Genomic DNA, 22,079 nt, shown 5'->3' with positions numbered 1-22,079 from the left:
TGTCACCCCTCCCGGGCCGCCCCCATACCTCGGGCACTGTCTGAGTTAAGTGCTAAAGCCTGGTCCGTGAGCACGTAGAATCCCGTCCAATGACCCCAAGCTACCCATCCTTATCGCTCACGCGTAATTATATTGCTGTCGCGACTGTGCGACGGGCGCCCGTAGTGAGTGTGCGAGCGCGACAGCAACATAATTACGTGCGAGCGACAAGGATGGGCAGCTTGGGGTCATTGGACGGGATTCTACGTGCTCACGGACTAGGCTTTAGTTAGTTGACTAACTTTGATTCCGCAAAAAATGATGTTGCCTTTGGGAAGAGCCCCAATAGTAGTCCATATTGTATGAGAATGCTTAATTTCGTAAAATTACGTAGTTACAAATTGAAAAAATATAATTCGTAATGATAAAAAGTTTTATAGGCCTAAAATGTTATAATTTGACCGACATTTAGTTTAATATGAAAAAGAGACGGTTCAAAATAGTTTTAAACTAATTGGCATATAGAAAAAATATTTATGACGTAAAAAATGCCTTTTGAACTGTCCCTTTTCAAGTTAGTAGGTTTTATTTAGACGTAAGAGTTTTTATTTAGTTAGTATCAGAATTTGTTTCACAATAGATCAATTTTATAAATAATAGTTTAAAATTAATAATTTAATGGGTGTGAAGTTGCCTTATTTATAGCACTGTAAGGTCTGTAAGATTGTAAAAAACCGTTAGATTACAATCTAAACTTGCGAGTTTGTAAAATGTCGAAATATTGTGAACAGTACCTCTAGCATGAACAACTTTCGTCTTCGAATCGTTTGCGTATTTGACAAAATTCGATACCTACTAAATCTTCAAATTAAACGATAATGTGACAGTTTTGATTCTCAAAATAAGTTTCGTGCAACCATTTCTCATACTAAGTTCACTTTACGACACGTTCACATGGGCGCTGTTGTAGTTTTCGTACTAAATATTTTGATGGCGATTCGAATACGCAAACGATTCGAACTCGAAAGTTTTTCGTGCTAGCCGTACAGAACATGATGCTTACAATTTAACGCATTGTTTTTAGGTAGATTATACTCTATCGAAATAAAACCGACATTTATGACACACGTCCAGTGTTGTGACGCAAATCCGTCTCAAAAAAGTCGATCCCTTGACCTACTTATGTTTTTAAATAGTAAAAAATAAATAAGTACCTACCTACATTATAGTTCATGCATTTCCAAACATAGTTTTAGTAATAAATCAATTGTAATAATAGCACAATATTATATTTAAGGGCAGCTGTAGAAAAAGGGCTTCCAATTGTTCCCTATCCAAATAAAAACACGATTTTGTTTTTTACACCTTAAGTAAGGCTTGATTTTAGTTAATTTATTCCCAGACCTTTTAAAGTTTATGTAATTTTATTGCAAAAATTTAATTTTCGCGGTTGTTTTGTTAAAATTAAATATAAGTCATATTTCTAATCTGTAAAATTAAACTGTCGATTAATTAATCTGTCGATCGGACAATACATTTAATGTGAATTTATATAAAATTGTTACGTAATCTTTGACGTTAAAAAGTTTATTTTATAAAAAATAGTTAATTCGGTGCTACATAATTTAAAAAAAAAACATTAGTTTTTAGACACACCCAGTGACTTTGTATTATTATTGATTTTGTGTTTATAATGACGAAATATCCAAATTAGACTAAGGGCTGATTTTTCAATAGTCGGATAACTTTATACTTGAGAATAAGTTTGGCACATTGACAGTTTCAGTATGGAAAATATGTCAAAATGACAAGTTTATTCTTCAGATAAAAGATATCTGACGATTGAAAAATCGGCTCTTAATGACATTCGTTTTAATTCGATTCGATAAAGTTTTCCACCGATTCGAGGACGCGTGAAGCGACTTTAATATGGGATATAGATGTAACATTGTTTGTATACAGTTTTCACATAGAAATTAAATAAATGTATGTATGTATAATACATATTTGTATTGTAATTTGTATATTAGATTGACCACATAAATACCTATAATACCGAACAAAGAAATGGTTTAAAATTCTTTAAAGAATTTTAATAATTATAGTTTTAGGGCTGATTTTTCAGACATTAGACATTAGATTAATTGAACATCTAAATTCATTTAAAAAAACTTTACTGACTTATTTAATTAATAAATGTTATTATAATATATCTGAATTCTTTGACGATAAATCTAATTAGTTTATGTAACTGCCAAATTTTATTATTGTCTGACAAATTGTATGCTCTTTGAGCGGAACATAGTGATACTACCTAATGTAACATGTCACCATTTTACCTATGATTCACAATAAATGATTTTGTATTTGTATTTGTATTTGTATTCAATCATCGGATAACTTTTAACTGAAGAATAAGTTTGGCACATTGACAGTTTTAGTATGAGAAATATGTCAAAATGACAAGTTTATTCTTCAGATATAGATGACCCACGCTGAACTGTCCCGCCAAACTCAATGACAGGGGGGCGCTACCATCGTTCAACTTTATGGTTTCCAACATGGCAAGAATCGGAACCAGCGATTCGGTATTGACGGTGGCGCCACGCTGTCAATGTCATCGATAGGACAGTTCAGTATTATGGAACTATAAAAGATATCTGACGATTGAAAAATCGGCCCTTAGTGTAATTATGTAGATAGAATGAGCATCAAAATAAAATTATGTATTTCTTTATTTACGACTTTTATTTTATCTTTGGGGAATACCGGCAAGTGCAGCGTAGGACGTCCACTCACAGGGTGGACAGACGACCTTATAAAGGTAGCAGGCAGGCCGTTGCCAACCGGCCAATCTAAAAATCATTGAGGGAGGCCTATGTCAGCAGTGGACATCCTGTGGCTGAAATGATGATGATGAGTATACTAATTGAATTGAAACTTTTACTTCGTCTTTTTTTGTGACTAGTACTAGCGGCCGCCCATGACTTTGCACACATGGGTCCCGTTTAACCCTCTTAGGGGTTGACTTTTGCAAAATCCCGTCTTAGTGAGCACCTACGCTCTAAAAGGAACCCCCATGTAAAATTTGAGACTCCTAGCACTTGTAGTTCCTGAGATTTCGTGATGAGTGAGTGAGTCAGTCAGTCAGTCAATCAGTGACCTTTCGCTTATATAAATATAGATTTAAGTAAAGCAACATCAAACCACTGGAACGTCATTGCTCGCTGTTACGTATTGCCTAGTGAGTACATTACTTACGTCATAGTATAGCACGTGAATGTATAGTACTCGTATTATAATCCTTATCTATGAGCATTCGATTACATTAATTAAGATTTGATCAATTAATTTTCAAGATTCTGCAATGAAATTCTGAAACCTTAAAAAATAAGCAATTCCAAACCTTTTAATAAAGTCGTGACATTTTTTTAAACCACAACGGATAAGTCGATGGAAAGTGACGATGAGACTGAAGGTAGAAGCGAGTTTCTCCAGCAATCCTCAAAAACAATGAAATGTAGGTCTAGACTACTAGGAGGCTGTCCTAAAATGTATCAGTTCTTGCAACTCACGAAGGAGAGTGAGCTTTACTTGTGTGTATGTACGTGTACATGCACATAACGATATTGTATATTGTAATGTCTATCAAAACTTTTCAAAAACAAACAGTAGCGAGCCACCACACGTGTAAAGCTCACTCGCCTAAATAAGTAGCCCTACAATAAAATATTAATTCAAAAAAATTTACAACTAATTTTATTTTTCTTACCTACGGAACTATTTCAAGTAAGTAACAATTAACTGAAGTTATGACCTTTTGAGCTTTTGATTTGATGCATCGACGACATGGCTTACGTTCGGATTGTGTTTTCAATTTTAATTTCCGGTGAGAAAAAATATGTATTTTCTTAGTGCTAAAACATTCTGTAACTCATCGTTTTACTATTTTATATTTATGAAATCATCTAGTTTTCATCTTTTAAGTTACTTTTACGAGATATTTAATTAAATCCTTTTCTTATAAGCATGTGGTCTCTTTAGCACTGGTAACCCAGTCCCAGCAGGGCGTGTTGCCACATGCAAAAACACATCGCGGGCACAGCATCGTACGTGTAAACGAACAACCGCTCCAAATGCATAACCACGAACACGATGTAAATCAAATGGACGAAAACATGATGCTTCGAAAAACCTACCAAATACTGCTGAAAAACAACCGCCAGAACAAAATACCAGTGTTGCCATACTCAAAATACGATGACGACGGTCGGATTTATCTAAGCCAACCAAAAAACGATGATGATAGAAAAATTAATAAGTTGATGAATAAAATCGTTACATACAACACTGAGGACGCAAGAAATGACGTTTTGAGGACGCGACTCAATGATCTATTTTCTTCTAAAGAAATTGACATGCTTATGAATATTGTAGAATGCATAGGTGGGAAAAATAGGCCGCCTAAATCAGACCACAGATTAAAGAATATGTATAAAGAATCAGATGAGGAAGAAGATAATACACCGAATTTGTTTTTCGTTTCTCAGATTTAGTTATGTAGTCTTTATGAAAGTAAAATTATATTTGTATTTGAGTTTCTTCTTCTAACGTGATGAAAACTGTGGTCCTTCGTTCTAATATGAGAAATTAAGTTATAAGTATTTACTTATTATCACGAAATTTCAGAAACTAGAAGTGCTAGGAGTCTCAAATTTTGCATGGGGGTTCCTTTTAGAACGTAGGTCCTTTTGGAACGATCACTAAGACGGGATTTTGCAAAATTCAACCCCTAAGGGGGTAAAACGGGATCCACGCGTGCGAAGTCGCGGGCGGCCGCTAGTAATATAATCAAATTATTTTTGGACCATAAGACAAGCGAATAAGGTTTAAATTATGGTGGGAAATATATTCCCACTGCCATATAAAAAGTTATGGCGTGTAATTCACACAAGACAATCTGTACAATAGTCGTCATCTATCTAAAAAAGGAAAATCAATCATTTTTTTTCGCCTTCCCTAGGTATCGAACCCAAAACCTCCGTGGTCCAACTTTAAAACAACAGATTTGATAGTATACCTTTTGTAACATTATGGAAGCAATCAACTATTGAGTATTAAACTGATTATAAAAATACGGCTTAATTTTTTTACTACAGGTCTAGCGTTTAACTCAGTCAGCGCCCGAGGCATGGGAGCGGCACGGGAGGGGTGACATTGACATTATGACGTGACAGAGCATACAAATCTGAAGCACATTTGAAATCACAAAAACACCCTCCGGTGCCGCTCCCTTACCTCAGGCACTGACTGAGTTAAACGCTAAAGCCCGGTCTGTGAGCACGTAGAATTTTGTCCAATGACCCCAAGCTACCCATCCTTATCGCTCGCGCGTAATTATATTGCTGTCGCGACTGTGCGAAGGGCGCCCGCAGTGAGTGTGCGAGCGCGACAGCAACATATTACACGCGAGCGGATAAGAATGGGTAGCTTGGGGTCATTGGACAAAATTGTGCGTGCTCGCATACCAGACTTATAGTCCTATAAAGTAGGGAATTACAAATAAAACACACAACTATAATAGATTACTTTTATTTCTAATGATATAAAATATTTATAATATCAGCCCACTTATATCCGCTACATTCTCCATACAAACAAGCGATGGCCCAAACGAAACAACGTACACGTTAAATATGTCCAGAGTATACAATATAACATTTCTACAACACGAGCTAACTGCGCACCCCGCTGGAATGCGACTCTCCCTCGCCAGACCAGAGCGTGATGTGACGTCACGGCCGCCCGGTGCGCAGTTAATGAGGGTTTTCGCGTATGAAAGATCCGCTAGATGGCGGGACGTGGATGTGGGGTCTGACTGCTGCGTGATTGGTGGATTTGGACTGCAATTTGGACTGCAGCAGCATTTAGACTTCGTGTCTACGTATTGCCATCTGGCGGATTTTCCATTAGAGAAAACCCTAATTCGACCGGGTTGTTTATACAAATCAAAATTAAATATAGATTCTATTGCAATATAACATTTCTAAATTGGATTATTGTTCACAAAAAACGGTTGACGTGCTTTTTATTATCTGTAAAGTTTCTCCATAGACAATAATAGAGCGATGTAACGTCCCTGTTTACATTCATCATAATTTTCATAATATAAATAAACAAATTTATTTTGTATCATACATAATAAAGAACTATTAACATGCAAAAGTCAATAAAACCCAGTTTATTACAAAATAATTTTAAAACGTGATTTAGAAACATTCTAGTTCTTTCTGATAGTTTTTAACCGACTTCAAAAAAGGAGGAGGTTATATAATTTCAAAATCGGATAAATAAAATTGTAAAACTTTTAGATAAGTATGCTCATGGTAAATAAATAAAATAAATAATCAGACTCATACATTTTTATCGCAAAATCGCTCTGAGAACAAATTCAAAAGATGCTTACAGTATTTATTTTGGTGTGTTCTCTCTCTCTCTCTCTCTCACGTAGACAACTGACAGCTGTACACACGGCCACAGTGTTAACTATCCATTTCTGTTTTTGCTCTCGCTCTCATGAATGGTGATTCTTTGCGGTAGAACGAGAGGCCATGACCGGCAATGGGCAGTTAACACTGTTGCCGATAGTATAGTCAGCGTCAAATAGTTCGCGACACCCAAAGAAGCCAAAAGAAAATCGGCAAGACTTGGAGCGAGATCAAACGCGAAGCTCAAGACCGAACGCGATGGAGGACTGTTGTGGACGCCCTCTGCCCCATCTAAGGACATAGGACCTTAAGTCAAGTCAAAGTAGCCAAAAAGTTCGCAACACGTCTTTGTTACAATGAGGGTTTTCGCGAATGAAAGATCCGCTAGATGGCGGGACGTGGATGTGGGGTCTGACTGCTGCGTGATTGGTGGATTTTGACATATCTGTCAATGTAATGTCAAAAATAACCAATCATGCAGCATTTGGACCTCGCGTCTACGTATTGCCATCTGGCGGATTTTTCATTCGCGAAAACCCTCATTGGAATAAGATTGTTAATTAATTAATTATTCTGTCTTCAATGTTGCGTATTTGAAGCACACTGGTTTTGCCAAAGTCGAATGTTTAGAGAGACACGGTGGACAGTGGAAATTGAAGATTGCTCGGTGTTAATTGAATTAATTCATTCTTCAATGACTTCTTTACCACCTAAAACGATTATTTTATATGTTGATATATATTTAAAAATATATTTCATGACAGGAGAGGTTATAAGGGTTAATAAAGAATTAAAATTTAAAGGGCGGGGAATTTTATAGGGGAGGATATCATAAAGGGAAAGAGAAAACTTTTCACAAGCGAAGAAGATATGATCCAGAGTGCCTTCATCTAGGCCACACTCGCACAAAAACTGTCTTTGATGTGCAGTTTATGAAGAAATACAGGGGTACAAGCGTGACCAAGACGTAACCGGCTAATAAATAAGATTGTAAAGCCTAGTCCGTGAGCACGTAGAATTTTGTCCAATGACCCCAAGCTACCCATCCTTATCGTTCGCGCGGAATTATGTTGCTGTCGCGCTCGCACACTCACTGCGGGCGCCCGTCGCACAGTCGCGACAGCAATATAATTACGCGCGAGCGATAAGGATGGGTAGCTTGGGGTCATTGGACAAAATTCTACGTGCTCACGGAACAGGCTTTAGTCAACTTTTTTGCCGCTGGGTGTAACGAACTATTTAACACTGACTGTACCTTATAGACCTTATTCAGTTGAGAGAAGCGCTATTTTACAACAGAAATGTATGGCTTGATAAGACTGCAGCAAATATACAACCACCGTATAATGTTACACTAAAATTATATTCAACAAAAATACACCCAACCCAGTATAAAAAATTCAGCTGTATTTCGATTACAATGCCCTCTACATAGATTTAGATCGTTTCATCCACGAAGACGCGCCCCACCATTCTTCCGCTAATGTTTGAGTGTTATCGCTACACGCTAAATTATCCATGAGTGCACACGCACACTGCAATAATGACGCTCGGATTGCTCGAATCAAAATCGCCCGTCTTCGTGGATGGAACGATCAATAGTACCATTTCACCGGTTACTGATAAAGTTCCTGATAGTTATCTGCCACTTTTTTTATCCACAACGAGGAAGCTCTTGGCCTGCATCTCACCTGATGGAAAGAAATAATCAGGCCGAAGGTAGAAGCGAGCTTCACCCGGAATCCTCAACCACAGAACTGGCTATCTTACCTCTAACTGCCGGAACACAACAATGCTGTTAACATTGTTGTTATGGCGACAGACTTAGGTAAGATGGTGGTAGCTATCCAGGCAAGATCACTTACCCCGATGGGTTATTAACGCGTTTATCTTTCAGATATCTCTATCCGAGACCAGTGTAACTAAAAGTTGTAGTTTATTTGTCAGATAACTTATTAAACTACCAGATATTTTATCAGCAAGTGATTAGCATTGGCAATGTAGAAAAATCGAAACAAAAAATACACGATCAGATTTTTTCAAAAAAACAACGCGTTTGACGCACACAACAGTGTATGTAAAGAAAAATATATAATATACCTAAAACTAAAACATAGAAATACTACAAAAAAAGTTTGTGCAAACGGTAATAATAAAATACGTTCAGTACATTCTAAGTGTGGAAAAGAGACGGGGGTATATATTTTGATTAAAGTCCGGTCGCCGAGGAGATAGAATTTTGTCCAATGATCCCAAGCTAGCCATCCTTATCGCTCGCGCGTAATTATATTGCTGTTGCGACTGTGCAACAGGCGGCCGCAGTGATATTTACGCGCGAGCATTAAGGATGGGTAGCTTGGGGTCATTGGCCGAATTTCTATCTACTCGGCGACCGGACTTAAGCCGCCGTTCGCGACTTCGTACGCGTGGACCTCATTTTACCCCCTTAGGGGTGGAGTTTCGTAAAATCCTGCCAAATTTCAAGTTTATAGGTGTTAGTTTTTGAGATTTTGTGATTAATCAGTGAGTGGTATTTCGCTTTTACAAAAATACACCCCCGACTCTTTTCAAACTATACAAAACATCAGTATAAATTAGGAATGATTCTACCACACTAAAATGCGAAATAATTTATACAATTACGTTTATTATGCGAGTGAAACGGCAATTGAAACGCTGACGAGTAACGACTAACTGTGGAACAAAGTTGGAAAATTAATATAATAAAAAAATCTTTTTTAAAAACAAGCTTTTATTCTGAAATGCAGTTGTACTAAAACGAAAAAAAATAATTGTTTGCAATGTTCAAATAATTTCGAATACTTGTGTCGTACATAAAATTTGTTCCACTTTTTTTCTGTTTGTCAGTTAGTCGGTCCGTCGTCAACGGTTTGACAACTGCTAGATACGTTGTAAAAAATGCAATTGTGTCAAAAGGACTATCACACTGTTTGATAGATAGCTTTATTCCATATTGAATAAGGTCCATTTTTGTAGTCTCATTAGATTTAAAGTTTAAACAAATTCTCAACAGATGGCGCTATTTCTATAAAACAGTTTCAACAAAATTGCGATCTATAATAGTAACTAAACTTCAACAATATATTGCTCTATTAAAATAGCAATATTATTGTGACAGCGTCAATTTTAAATCAATAATTAAATTACTTATTAATTTGAATGTATTTTTAATACAAAACAAATAGTCCGTTTTTTATAAAACTAGTCAAAATTATTTTATTTTAGTCGAATCATTGAAAACTGTCATTATTTTCATCAGAATAAGGTGTAAAATATAGTGACAACTATATTGCCTTGCAAAAACTGTTTTGGTATACCCCTCGTAAAACTAAAGGGGCAACAAAACAATTTAAAATCATATTTTAATTCGTTTTTTTAAATTGGTAGCAAATGCATACAATTTTCTCTTTTATGCCAGGGCCTCATCTGTCAAACGTCACTGTCACATTGACAGCTGTCAAACGAGCCGCCACAGATTATGTGCGCCGATCGGTATCATTCAACATTTCAATAACAATACCATACCATTTGCAAGCGAAGCGTCTTGTAGGCACAATTTATTTTGTATTTATTTAAAATTTCTATTCAAAATGTCAACAGATCCTTTGACACTTCAATCAGGGTTCGAAATTATCAAGATAATTACGCTTCATGATAATTATCGGATAATTATCAACAGTTTATGATACATTTGTCATATTGTTTCATAAGAAATTCTGATTGCGAATGTTGCTTTATGTTTTTGGTTGCTGATTGTTTTCAAGTTATCCATCGCTAGTCGCATAAAGCTTGGAAAATAGATAAATATTTTGACGCTAGATAACTAGTGATCATTGTGGAGCTAAATAGATAGGTTTTATAACTATCTATGTTGATTAACGCCCACCACTAGACGTAAGTTCTAAAACTTCAACAGTTCATTTTCACGAGCGCTTTTTTTTGTTATCAACCGATAATTATCCATCTGTTATTATCACGATAATTATCCTTTCGAACCCTGCACTTCATATTTATTTGTTCAATTCAAGTTTAAAAACGGCAAATCAACGATTGTCTAGTCACGCAACAGTCAGCCTTATGTCTACGGGCGTAGGGCCCACTTCACCTGTCCGCTTGACTCGGTTCCGTGGTAGGAGGCGTGGCGTGGCGTGACGCACTTTGTTGTTTCTGCTTCAAGTCTAAATGGAGGAGACAGCCGACTGCGCCGAAGTAGCTGGAAAATACATTGAAATTAGCACCTAATCGACTAAATAATACGGTTGCTTTTTGAGGGCACGATTATAATGACTTCATACAGATTAGGTTTTTTATTTTAGAAATCTAAATGGAGGAGGCAGCCGACTGCGCTGAAGTAGCTGGAAATAAACATCGAAATTAGCACCTATTTGCTTTGAGTATAAGGTCGCTTTTTGAGTGCACTAAATGAGAGTGTTTAGATTAGGTTTAGAGATTGAAATGGAGTAAGCGCCGAAGTGGCTGGAAAAATACATTGAAATTAGCACCCAATCAACTGGATTTTAAGGTCGCTTATTGAGTGCGATATAGAGATATAAATAAATAAATATGGTGACTTTATTGAGATTAGGTTAATTTTATTTTTGAGATCGAAATGGAGTAATCAGCCTACTGTGCCGAAGTAGCTGGAAAAATACAACGAAGTTCACACCTAATTGACATAAGAATACGGTCGCTTTTTAAATGCTGTAGTATGGTGACTTTAATAAGGACTTTAAGGACAAAAAAAATGATAACAGGTAAGTTTAGGTAAGTTTCTTCTATCAAGAAGAAGAACTAGTGACTCACCTTAAGTGCTCCAAGAAAGCACTCCTATAGACTGATACTGATAGAAGAACTATTGACTCACCTCTTGTTCTCCAAGAAAACGCTGCTGTACTGATTCCTGCTACTATAATGCTCGTTTTCACCATCAATCCCTATTTTTAAGTGACCTCTATGGTAACATATAACAGGCATTTTGTTTTCATATGGGTCACTTAAAAATTAGGGATTGATGGTGAAAACGGGCATAAGACTGTTATAGGCTAGGTGACTGCTTTACAGAATGCTTATGATGATGGAAGAAGGAAGACTCACCCCTCGTGCTCCAAGAAGAGTGCCTTCAAAGCTCCTCGCGACCAATACGACATGGCGTAGGATAGAAGCTTCATAGACAACGGGTTCACTCGCAAGAAGTTTCCGCAGAACACCACCTGCAAAACGAAATAGGAATGTGTCATCAAACTGTAGGATGGCTATCTTATCTATACATCTTATCTATACAGGGTGGAAACGATAAGTGATTTCCAGTCGATTAATTCTTAACTATAAAAAAACTGGTTACTGATCCTGAAAGTGCTTCACGAGCTCTATCAAACGGTATCATTAATAGGTTACAGAATAAACTAGATCTATGCGAAAATTCAACGTTTTCAGCTGCTTCCACCAGTTGGAATCAATTCAGTGAAAATGGTTGAATGTTCGAAGTTCGAATGTTTCCATTCCTCTCGCACAAAGCGAGAAACCAGCATGAGTAACGGTGACAGATAGACTCAAAACTACGTAAACAACGTTTCGGAATAGTCCCCCAGGTGAGGTATCTTCAGGAAATCTTAAGAAAAAAAAATTAACTATTCTAATACTTACTCCCCAGACAAAGTTCAACTCACCCTCTCAATGGAACTCAATCTAGAGCAACATATACCTTATTCCTTAGACATAAAGTACAAAATCTCTTACCCTCTCATATGAAACAGATTTTAGCAATGGCGCGGAAGATTTTGCTATACTATTCTAAACCTTACTCCCCAGACGTAAAATCCAAAATCGCTTACCCTCTCAATATTCTCGTTAGAAGCGCACAGCCTCGCAATGGAGCCGATGTTGTTGGTGATGGTGACGAGAGTGGCCCTAGCGAGGTCCTCCCGAGACACCTTGGCGCGGCGGTCGGCCGACGCCATCTGGCCGAAGCTGGGGACATTAAATAAATGTTAATAATAATTTACCGTAAAGCCGTGTGGTGACGGCAGAGTAGAATACATTTGTCACCAACCCCTACTCTTCCCGCGGGTGTCGTAAGAGGCGACTTAGGGACTACACATCAAACAGAACGGGCAGCAGCGCTCTCTGAAAAACATCAATCTTTTATACTGCGATCTCCAACCCGCCTGCCAAGCGTGGGGATTATGGCAAAACCCTCCACTATAATGGAGGAGGCTCATAGTCCAGCAGTGGACTGTAAAGGGCTGTTGATGATGATGAATACTTTACCACTTGTCTCACATCTAGAGGTACCGGGTTCGATCCCAGTATATGCACAATTTTCTGGTACGGTTGGTAGGGCTTGTTCTATGATTAGAACATAGATATTTTAGTTCTTTTTTTTTCAAGGTTTGAAGACGCCATAGTCACTCACTCATTTTTTTTAATTTGCCCTTCACAGCACTTTAGAACGTAAATTAACACCAGATTTGTTTGCTAAAGTATATGAAATAATAATTTAAAAAGATTAAACAGGTCGACCATGCTTTCCGTTCAACTATACACTCCACAGAATCCAACCAAAGAGTTCCGTAGACAATGTGACAAGTGTCAATGTCAGAACGCTATGTCAAATTACCTGCCTGCAATCAGTGGGTCTAGACAAAGTGCAAATTATAATCGCAAACCAGTCGAAAAGTGGTCGAAAAGCCCCTTTTTTGTATGGAGTTTTGACGGATTCGATTTTCGATTCGATCAAAAAGTGCGTTTTGTCTAGGGGGGCAGGAACCCGAGCAACGCTGACATTAGCAGCTGGCACTCACGAATTCCATTTGGCATTGATACAAATAAGCTACCTAAAGAGGTTTGATTGTGATTAAGCACAAGAAGATGAAGATGGTTCCGATGACGATATGACAGGTGAATGTTAGAAGTATCAGAACGTTCATAAAGTGGTATGATAACTATTAAACAAAATAAGAAGAAGGATCCATGGTTTTCTCACGATTTTTACTTGGCTTTGGCACAAATAAAGTACCTAAAGATGGTTTATTGCCATTAAAAAAGAAGAAAAAAATCGTTCCATGGTTCGGATGGCGATAAATGACAGGTGTCAATGTCAATTTTAGAACGCAGTATCAAATTACCTGCATGCAATCTGGTTCTCACGATTTCCATTTGACATTAAGATGTGACAGGTGAATGTCAGAAATGTCAGAACGGACGTCAGTGTCAGATAAATGTCAAATTACCTGCATTGGCACAAATAACCCTGTTAGATGTTTAATAGCTAGAAGAAGAAGAAGTATCCATGGTTCGGACGATGATATGACAGGTGAACGTCAGAAGTGTCAGAACGATGTCTATGTCAGATTGTCAAATTACTTCTTTGCCAATAAATAAAAGAAGAAGAAGAGGTCCATGGTTCGGACGATGATATGACAGGTGAATGTCAGAAGTGTCAGAACGGTGTCAATGTCAGATTGTCAAATTACTTCATTGCCCATAAACAAAACAAGATGTTTCCATGGTTCAAATGATGATGACAGGTGAATGTCCGAAGTGTCAGAAGGATGTCAGTGTCAATGTCAAATTACCTGCATGCAATCAGGTCCCCGAGCAACGCTAGCACTGGCATGCTGGCTCTCCTGGAGCGAGCCGCTATCCTGCACTCAAACAGTGTGAGACTCACCACCGATACCAGAGCCCACCGGGGAATATGCATGGGTATATTGCGATAGGGAATATTCATTTTATTCGAACTTTGACATTATGAAATTACACATTACTTTTAGAAATTCTCTAGATTCTGATAATGTAATCTCGTGACGTCACTTGATACGTTAAAAAGTTGTTTATTTATTTATTTTGAACAACATTTCACTGTCATTATATGAGGTCCCATTGCGATAGTGAAGACAAGTGAAGAAGTTATATGAAGCCAGACTCAGCTTAATTTTATTCAAAACTTTAACCCTTATTCAAATGCGAGCTGGTATGCATTTTTTTTACAATGTTGAAGTGGATTTTGGGTAATTGTGGGTCACTTATTTCATATTTTTGATCAAAATTTATAAAAAAATAGGGGAAGGGGTAGTTTTTTGGGTGGTAAATAATTTACCATTATCCATTCATGACTACAAATTATTCAATGTTGGTGGTAAAATAGTTACCATTGTCCGTTTTGGTTTATTTTTGGTTCTTGACTAGTGACTTCCTCTAGGTTCTACCTATATTTTATTAAATATTTTGGGAATGAAATAAATTTATTATTTTTATAAAACAATATATTTATTAATATTAGTTATTATGCTTACAATTATTATGCTTACCTTGAGTCTGACACTAACAATTCACTAATTACGTAAAGTCAAAACGTTACGTAAACAGTTATCAAAATAACTTAAAATTTCTCCAAATATTTATTTAGTTTTATTTGTTCACATACAAAAAACAACAGTTTTTTTATATATCAACAAACTTTTGTCAAGACGGGATCGGACAATGGTAAACTATTTACCACTTCTTTAAAATGTCTAAATTATATGAATAAATCAATTGCAGACACTGCCTATAAGTGATAATAAATCTTATAGTTTAGGAATTTGAATCGAAAAAACACTTATCAGAATTTTCGTTGAACAGTTTCAAAAATACCAAAAATGCGCGCTAAAAACATGAAATTTTTCACACCAAAACCGTTTGGTTGACTTTGACATTACCTGACAGTGACAAATGACGTTGAAAAGTAGTAATATGGCATAGATAAGTTAAAAAATATATTCAAAAATATAAATAAGTGACCACGATATCTTTAAGTATTACCATATCGAAAATTAGGATCATTTTTTAAAAGTAAACAAAGTGGTAATATATCTACCTTTATTTGAATAAGGGTTAAATGCCTTTTTTATTTCCAGACCAATTTCGATACTGTCTTTGCATAGTCTGTGTTTTAACTAAAAACAATATTTATCATAATATTTTGAAACCTATGAATATTCCCTATTGCATTAAAAAGGAAAAATGTAGCTACCCATGTATATCATGTAACCAGATTTCACCAGAAGAGAAGAAGAATCGATCTGAATGGAGCCTTGCATCAACTTCTTTTCCTTATGCCCGTTACCTGCTCACGTATGTAGGTTTGACCAAAGTTCCAAATATGCCATCCCTCTCACCCATAGCGAGATTCCTGCATGAGGGACAGTGATAGATAGACCCGAAACTAAACTATTTTTAGCAGTAGCCAAGAAAGTGAAGACGCAAAAGAATTGAATCCATGTCGACTACTACTCAATAATTTTGTAGGCCTGATGGATCAAGGAAGAAATAATTCGCAATCCAATGGACCGAAGAGAACCATGATACCCATGATAATAGTCCCCACCTGGAATAGAACTCTAGACCGCAACCAATATCAACCTCCACAAACCGAAACCAACCTTAAACCACCGAGATCAGACCGTTCTGTTGTCAAAATACTCGAATTTTTACCTTTACCAACCATTTTGAGGCCTTTTAGCCGCTTTTAGGCCTTTACCAACCGTATTTGGAGTTTTTCAACCGCTTAAAGGCCTTTACCAACCTTATTTGTAGCCTTTCAGCCGCATTAAGGAGTTTATCAACTGTTTTGGGGCCTTTCAGCCGTTTAAAGGCCGTTACAAACCGTTTTGGGACCTTTCTGCCGTTTTAAGGCCTTTACCAACCGTTGTGGGGGCTTTTAAGCCGCTTTTTAGGCCTCTACCATGAGCCCTGCTGTTCCTTTTAGGCCTTTGTACCTTGAAGCATCTAAGTACGAACTAACGCAACACAATAAACTTATATTGTAGCCAGGAGATCAACTTCTGGGGTTTAAATTAATGATTTTAAGGTTTTAAAGCAATTGAGATTTTTTTTAATAAGTTGATCTGCTCGCAACTGAACATTATAAAAGTAATAAACAGTCAATGAGAATATAATTATATATCATCATATTTTGAAACAAATAACCCTAAGAAAAAATGCATTACTACACTCCGTTCAAAGGTATTTTAAAAACAAATTATTATACTACGATTGATCAATCAATATGATATAATGTAAGATATCCAGTTCCTCTGTGGTTGAGGATTCTGTAGTTTTTTGTAACCACGAGCTTTTTACTTGTCTCCCCCACCCTCCTTCTTGGCTACTTTAGAGGTGCAACGGTGGGAAGGAAAAGCTGGAATAGTCCCTGCCTCCTCTTAAATAGTCTACCCTCTCCCCTTAAACCCCTTACACAAGGGGTGAGAATAGTCACTCTCTCCCCTAAATAGTCCCATCTACCCCTTAACTTTTCAAAATTGCTCCCTATCTTCCCCTAAATAGTCCCACCTACCCCTTAACCCCTCAAAATTACTCCCTGTATCCCCCTAAATAGTCCCATCTACCTCTTAACTCCTCAAATTACTCCCTGTCTCCCCTTAAATAGTCCCACCTACCCCTTAACTCCTCAAATTACTCCCTGTCTCCCCCTAAATAGTCCCACCTACCTCTAAACTCCTCAAATTACTCCCTGTATCCTCCTAATAGTTCCACCTACCCCTTAATTCCTCAAATTACTCTCTGTCCCTCTAAATAATCCCACCTTCCCCCAATCCCCTCAAATTACTCCTTGTATCCCCCTAAATAGTCCCATCTACCCCTTAACTCCTCAAAATTACTCCCTGTCTCCCCCTAAATAGTCCCCCCTTCCCCCAAACCCTTCAAATTACTCCCTGTATCCCCCTAAATAGTCCCACCTACCCCTTAACTCCTCTAAATTACTCCCTGTACCCCCTAAATAGTCCCCCCTCCCACCAACCTCTCAAATACCCCTTGCCTCTCACCTGCTAGCGACTAAATCTCCCTAACTCCTCATATGACTCCTTGTATCCCCCTAAATAGTTCCATCTACCCCTAAACCCCTCAAATTAATCCTTGTATCCCCCTAAATAGTCCTCCCTTCCCCCAAATCCCTCAAATTACTCCCTGTCTACCCCCAAACCCTCAAAATCTCACCTGCTAGCGACCAAATCTCCCGGCAGTCCGAACCTAGCGTAGTCCCCTCCATAGATGTCCCGCACCAGTTTATCCACAGTAGTGTTGTCTCCAGCCGCCGCGAGCGATATAGCCTCTTCGAAACTGCTGCAGCCGGTTAGAAGGCAGCAGAGGCCAAGGAAAGTCCCGCCTCCTAAGCTGGAATGGGAGAGAGATAAATAAATAAAAGTTCTTAGGTGGCGACCACGAACCACTGGCCCATTTATTGTCCTGAAGCAGTGGCAGGGTCAATACGGGGACTTGTAAAAATGCTTTTCAAAAGCCTGCTTCCAAAAATAAAATTACTTTTATGAGTTTTTTATGAGCTTTTAAAGGCAGGCCTCGAACTCATTGGACTGACGAACTGGCAAAGGTCGCGTTAAGCACCAGGATGCGATCAGTGCAGGAGCGGTAGTTGTGGTTGTGGAAATCCTTTATCCAGCAGTGACGGCATTATGTTAAAAATAAACGAAATAATAGATAGAAAGAGATCGGGAAATGACATAGGATAGTTTTTATCTCGGTTTTTAGAACAAGGACGCGGGCGATAAAGTTTTTCTGTGACACAAAATTTCACGCGAGCGAAAGCTAGTAATTTATGAATGATAAAAAAATGATGACTCTACTGGGAACCGAACTGCTTACCTAGTGCCGCTGACGCGGTAATAGTCATCCGGAGCGTTGACCACCATCACAGACACGCCGCTCCCGATGTTGACCAGTAGGAACGGGTACTAATAATCCCTAAATTTATGTGAAAGTAACTCGTCTGTCTGTCACGCTTTCACGCCTAAACCACTGAACCGATTTTGATGGAATTAGGCATGACTCAGTTAAGCGCTAAAGTCCGGTCGCCGAGCACGTAGAATTTCGTCCGATGATCCCAAGCCACCCATCCTTATCCCTCGCGCCTATTTATATTGCTGTCGCGACTGTGCGACGGGCGCCCGCAGAGTGTGCGAGCGCGACAGCAATATAATTATGCGCGAGCGATAAGGATGGGTAGCTTGGGGTCATTGGGCGAAATTCTACGTGCTCGGCGACCGGACTTTAGACCTATAATATCGACCATCTGTGTAATATTCACCTAGTGCCGCTAACGCGGTAATAGTCGTCGGGTGCGTTGACCACCAGCACAGACACGCCGCTTCCGATGTTGACCAGTAGGAACGGATACTTATAAATAATTGGAAGTCTATAATTTCTTTATGGCTCTACCGGATATCGAACAGACGCGGGCGCGTTGATCACTATAGTCTGGTCCGTGAGCACGTAGAATTTCGTCCAATGACCCCAAGCTACCCATCCTTATCGCTCGCGTGTAATTATATTGCTGTCGCGACTGTGCGACGGGCGCCCGCAGTGAGTGTGCGAGCGCGACAGCAAAATAATTACGCGAGAGCGATAAGGATGGGTAGCTTGGGGTCATTGGGCGAAATTCTATGTGCTCGGCGACCGGACTTTAGACCTATAATATCGAGCATCTTTGTAATATTCACCTAGTGCCGCTGATGCGGTAATAGTCGTCCGGAGCGTTGACCACCAGCACAGACACGCCGCTTCCGATGTTGACCAGTAGGAACGGATACTTATAAATAATTAGGTCTATATTTTTCATGGCTCTTTCGGGAACCGAACTGCTCACCTAGTGCCGCTGACGCGGTAATAATCATCGGGTGCGTTGACCACCAGCACAGACACGCCGCTCTCGATGTTGACCAGTAGGAACGGGTACTAATAATCCCTAAATTTATGTGAAAGTAACTCGTCTGTCTGTCACGCTTTCACGCCTAAACCACTGAACCGATTTTGATGGAATTAGGCATGACTCAGTTAAGCGCTAAAGTCCGGTCGCCGAGCACGTAGAATTTCGTCCGATGATCCCAAGCCACCCATCTTTATCCCTCGCGCGTAATTATATTGCTGTCGCGACTGTGCGACGGGCGGCCGCAGTGAGTGTGCGAGCGCGAGAGCAATATAATTACGCGAGAGCGATAAGGATGGGTAGCTTGGGGTCATTGGGCGAAATTCTACGTGCTCGGCGACCGGACTTTAGACCTATAATATCGACCATCTTTGTAATATTCACCTAGTGCCGCTAACGCGGTAATAGTCGTCGGGTGCGTTGACCACCAGCACAGACACGCCGCTCCCGATGTTGACCAGTAGGAACGGATACTTATAAATAATTAGGTCTATATTTTTCATGGCTCTTTCGGGAACCGAACTGCTCACCTAGTGCCGCTGACGCGGTAATAATCATCGGGTGCGTTGACCACCAGCACAGACACGCCGCTCCCGATGTTGACCAGTAGGAACGGATACTTATAAATAATTAGGTCTATATTTTTCATGGCTCTTTCGGGAACCGAACTGCTCACCTAGTGCCGCTGACGCGGTAATAATCATCGGGTGCGTTGACCACCAGCACAGACACGCCGCTCCCGATGTTGACCAGTAGGAACGGATACTTATAAATAATTAGGTCTATATTTTTCATGGCTCTTTCGGGAACCGAACTGCTCACCTAGTGCCGCTGACGCGGTAATAATCATCGGGTGCGTTGACCACCAGCACAGACACGCCGCTCCCGATGTTGACCAGTAGGAACGGATACTTATAAATAATTAGGTCTATATTTTTCATGGCTCTTTCGGGAACCGAACTGCTCACCTAGTGCCGCTGACGCGGTAATAATCATCGGGTGCGTTGACCACCAGCACAGACACGCCGCTCCCGATGTTGACCAGTAGGAACGGATACTTATAAATAATTAGGTCTATATTTTTCATGGCTCTTTCGGGAACCGAACTGCTTACCTAGTGCCGCTAACGCGGTAATAGTCGTCCGGAGCGTTGACCACCAGCACAGACACGCCGCTTCCGATGTTGACCAGTAGGAACGGGTACTTATAAATAATTTGAAGTCTATAATTTCTTTATGGCTCTACCGGATATCGAACAGACGCGGGCGCGTTTTTGCGCCCGCGTCTGCGATTGCTGTCGCGACTGTGCGACGGGCGGCCGCAGTGAGTGTGCGAGCGCGACAGCAATATAATTACGCGCGAGCGATAAGGATGGGTAGCTTGGGGTCATTGGGCGAAATTCTACGTGCTCGGCGACCGGACTTTAGACCTATAATATCGAGCATCTTTGTAATATTCACCTAGTGCCGCTGACGCGGTAATAGTCATCCGGAGCGTTGACCACCAGCACAGACACGCCGCTCCCGATGTTGACCAGTAGGAACGGGTACGGGCTTGAAAAGTCAAACGGTTTGCGCACGTAGAGACTTAGAGCCGCTTCCGAGTATGGTGGCTGGAACAAATACAAAAAATTACACATTGTTTTTTATAATTATACAGGGTGTCCCAGAATGAATGTATCAAACTGATATGGGAGGTAGCTCTAGTAAAAAAAAATATGAAAAAAAAAAATAAAGCGCATAAGGACACCAAAATTTTTTTTTTTTTAAAGTGAAAATAAATCAGCTTTGCCTAAGTATCTGGCTATAATTGCTGCGTTTGGAGTTTATTTGTACTTTTTTCTTACTAATATTAATTGTACATGATCGCTTCGTTTATCTTGTAATTGTAAAGTGTTTGTGGCGGACAGCCGCTCGGGCGTGCGGAAATAAGAAAAACCTTCGGATTAAAATGAAGATATATTCCTGCAAATAAATGCCCACAACGGCTATCAAAAAACACAAACTTCAAGACTAAACAAAAGGTATCAAAAGTAATAAAAAAAGTATAAAAAACATAGACAATATAAAAAAGAGGTTGGTCCACCAATCGGTTCCCAACAGTGTTTATTTAGTAAAAGTATTTTCATTTTCATTTTTCATTTTCATTTTCATTTTATTTTTCATCTGTAAACAAACTTTTGAAAATAATGACTAGATTTCGAGTTTAAAGCAAATTATTTTAAAAAAATCCGAACTCAAAATATTTTTTTCATATTTTTAGGGATAGTGCATTAGTAGAGCTACCTCCCCTATCAGTTTGATTCACCCATTCTGGGACACCCTGTATGTACAAGGGTTCCTTATCGGGAATACGGAACACTAAAAAAATTACAACAAAATATTGCACTAAAACATACCAAATCGAATTGAGAAACTTCTATTGTTCAAGTCGGTCAAAAAGGGAGTCCTCACGCTGGCTTTGGCTTATTTTTATACTTTTTTACCGATTTCAAAAAAAGATTTCGATTCATCTGTATTTTTTAGGGTGTCAAATCCTCCATTGGCCTCTATCTGGCAAATTAGTAAGGATCGTCGTGCCCTTGCAGGGTAGACAAAATTACCTGATGTTGATGAAACATGATGATGACTGTGTAACCAGGATCTACAGCTTGACCGCCAATAAAAACCTAACCAGTGAAGGCCAAGTTTGTCTCGGGGGAAAGTTAAACTGTCATCGGACCCGCAACGAAATTAATCAGAAGAACATAGGAGGAGTTCTATGTTTGATGATGATGATGATGATGACTCACCGAGTCGCCAGGCTGCTAGTGAGCCCGTTGCTTATCAGGCGGCCGCCCAGTAGTAGCACTCCTGAGCGTTCATAGCGTC

General features: G+C 39.1%; 1 protein-coding gene across 6 annotated transcripts in view; it reads right to left on the bottom strand.

The window, feature by feature from the left end:
* Positions 1–10,227: 10,227 nt before the first annotated feature.
* Positions 10,228–22,079, bottom strand: part of fbl (pantothenate kinase 3 fbl) — a 53,595-nt gene continuing 41,743 nt past the window's right edge. For 5 of the 6 annotated variants that reach the window (XM_028317439.1, XM_028317440.1, XM_028317442.1 and 2 more), the window contains 5 exons: positions 20,670–20,821; positions 17,487–17,663; positions 12,320–12,455; positions 11,583–11,698; positions 10,458–10,701 (listed from right to left, as the gene is read on the bottom strand). In XM_028317439.1, the coding sequence (XP_028173240.1) occupies positions 10,590–10,701; positions 11,583–11,698; positions 12,320–12,455; positions 17,487–17,663; positions 20,670–20,821 (693 nt within the window). In that variant the 3' untranslated portion in view covers positions 10,458–10,589. Of the gene's footprint in view, positions 10,702–11,582; positions 11,699–12,319; positions 12,456–17,486; positions 17,664–20,669; positions 20,822–22,079 lie in introns of all 6 variants that reach the window. The other variant, XM_028317438.1, reaches the window with a different exon arrangement.

The sequence above is a fragment of the Ostrinia furnacalis genome, unplaced genomic scaffold (genome assembly GCF_004193835.3).
Source record: "Ostrinia furnacalis isolate ACB-3 unplaced genomic scaffold, ASM419383v2 OfSCF6240, whole genome shotgun sequence".
Lineage (NCBI taxonomy): Eukaryota > Metazoa > Arthropoda > Insecta > Lepidoptera > Crambidae > Ostrinia > Ostrinia furnacalis.
Note: the sequence above shows the minus strand (reverse complement) of the source record. Positions and strands in the feature narration are given on the sequence as shown.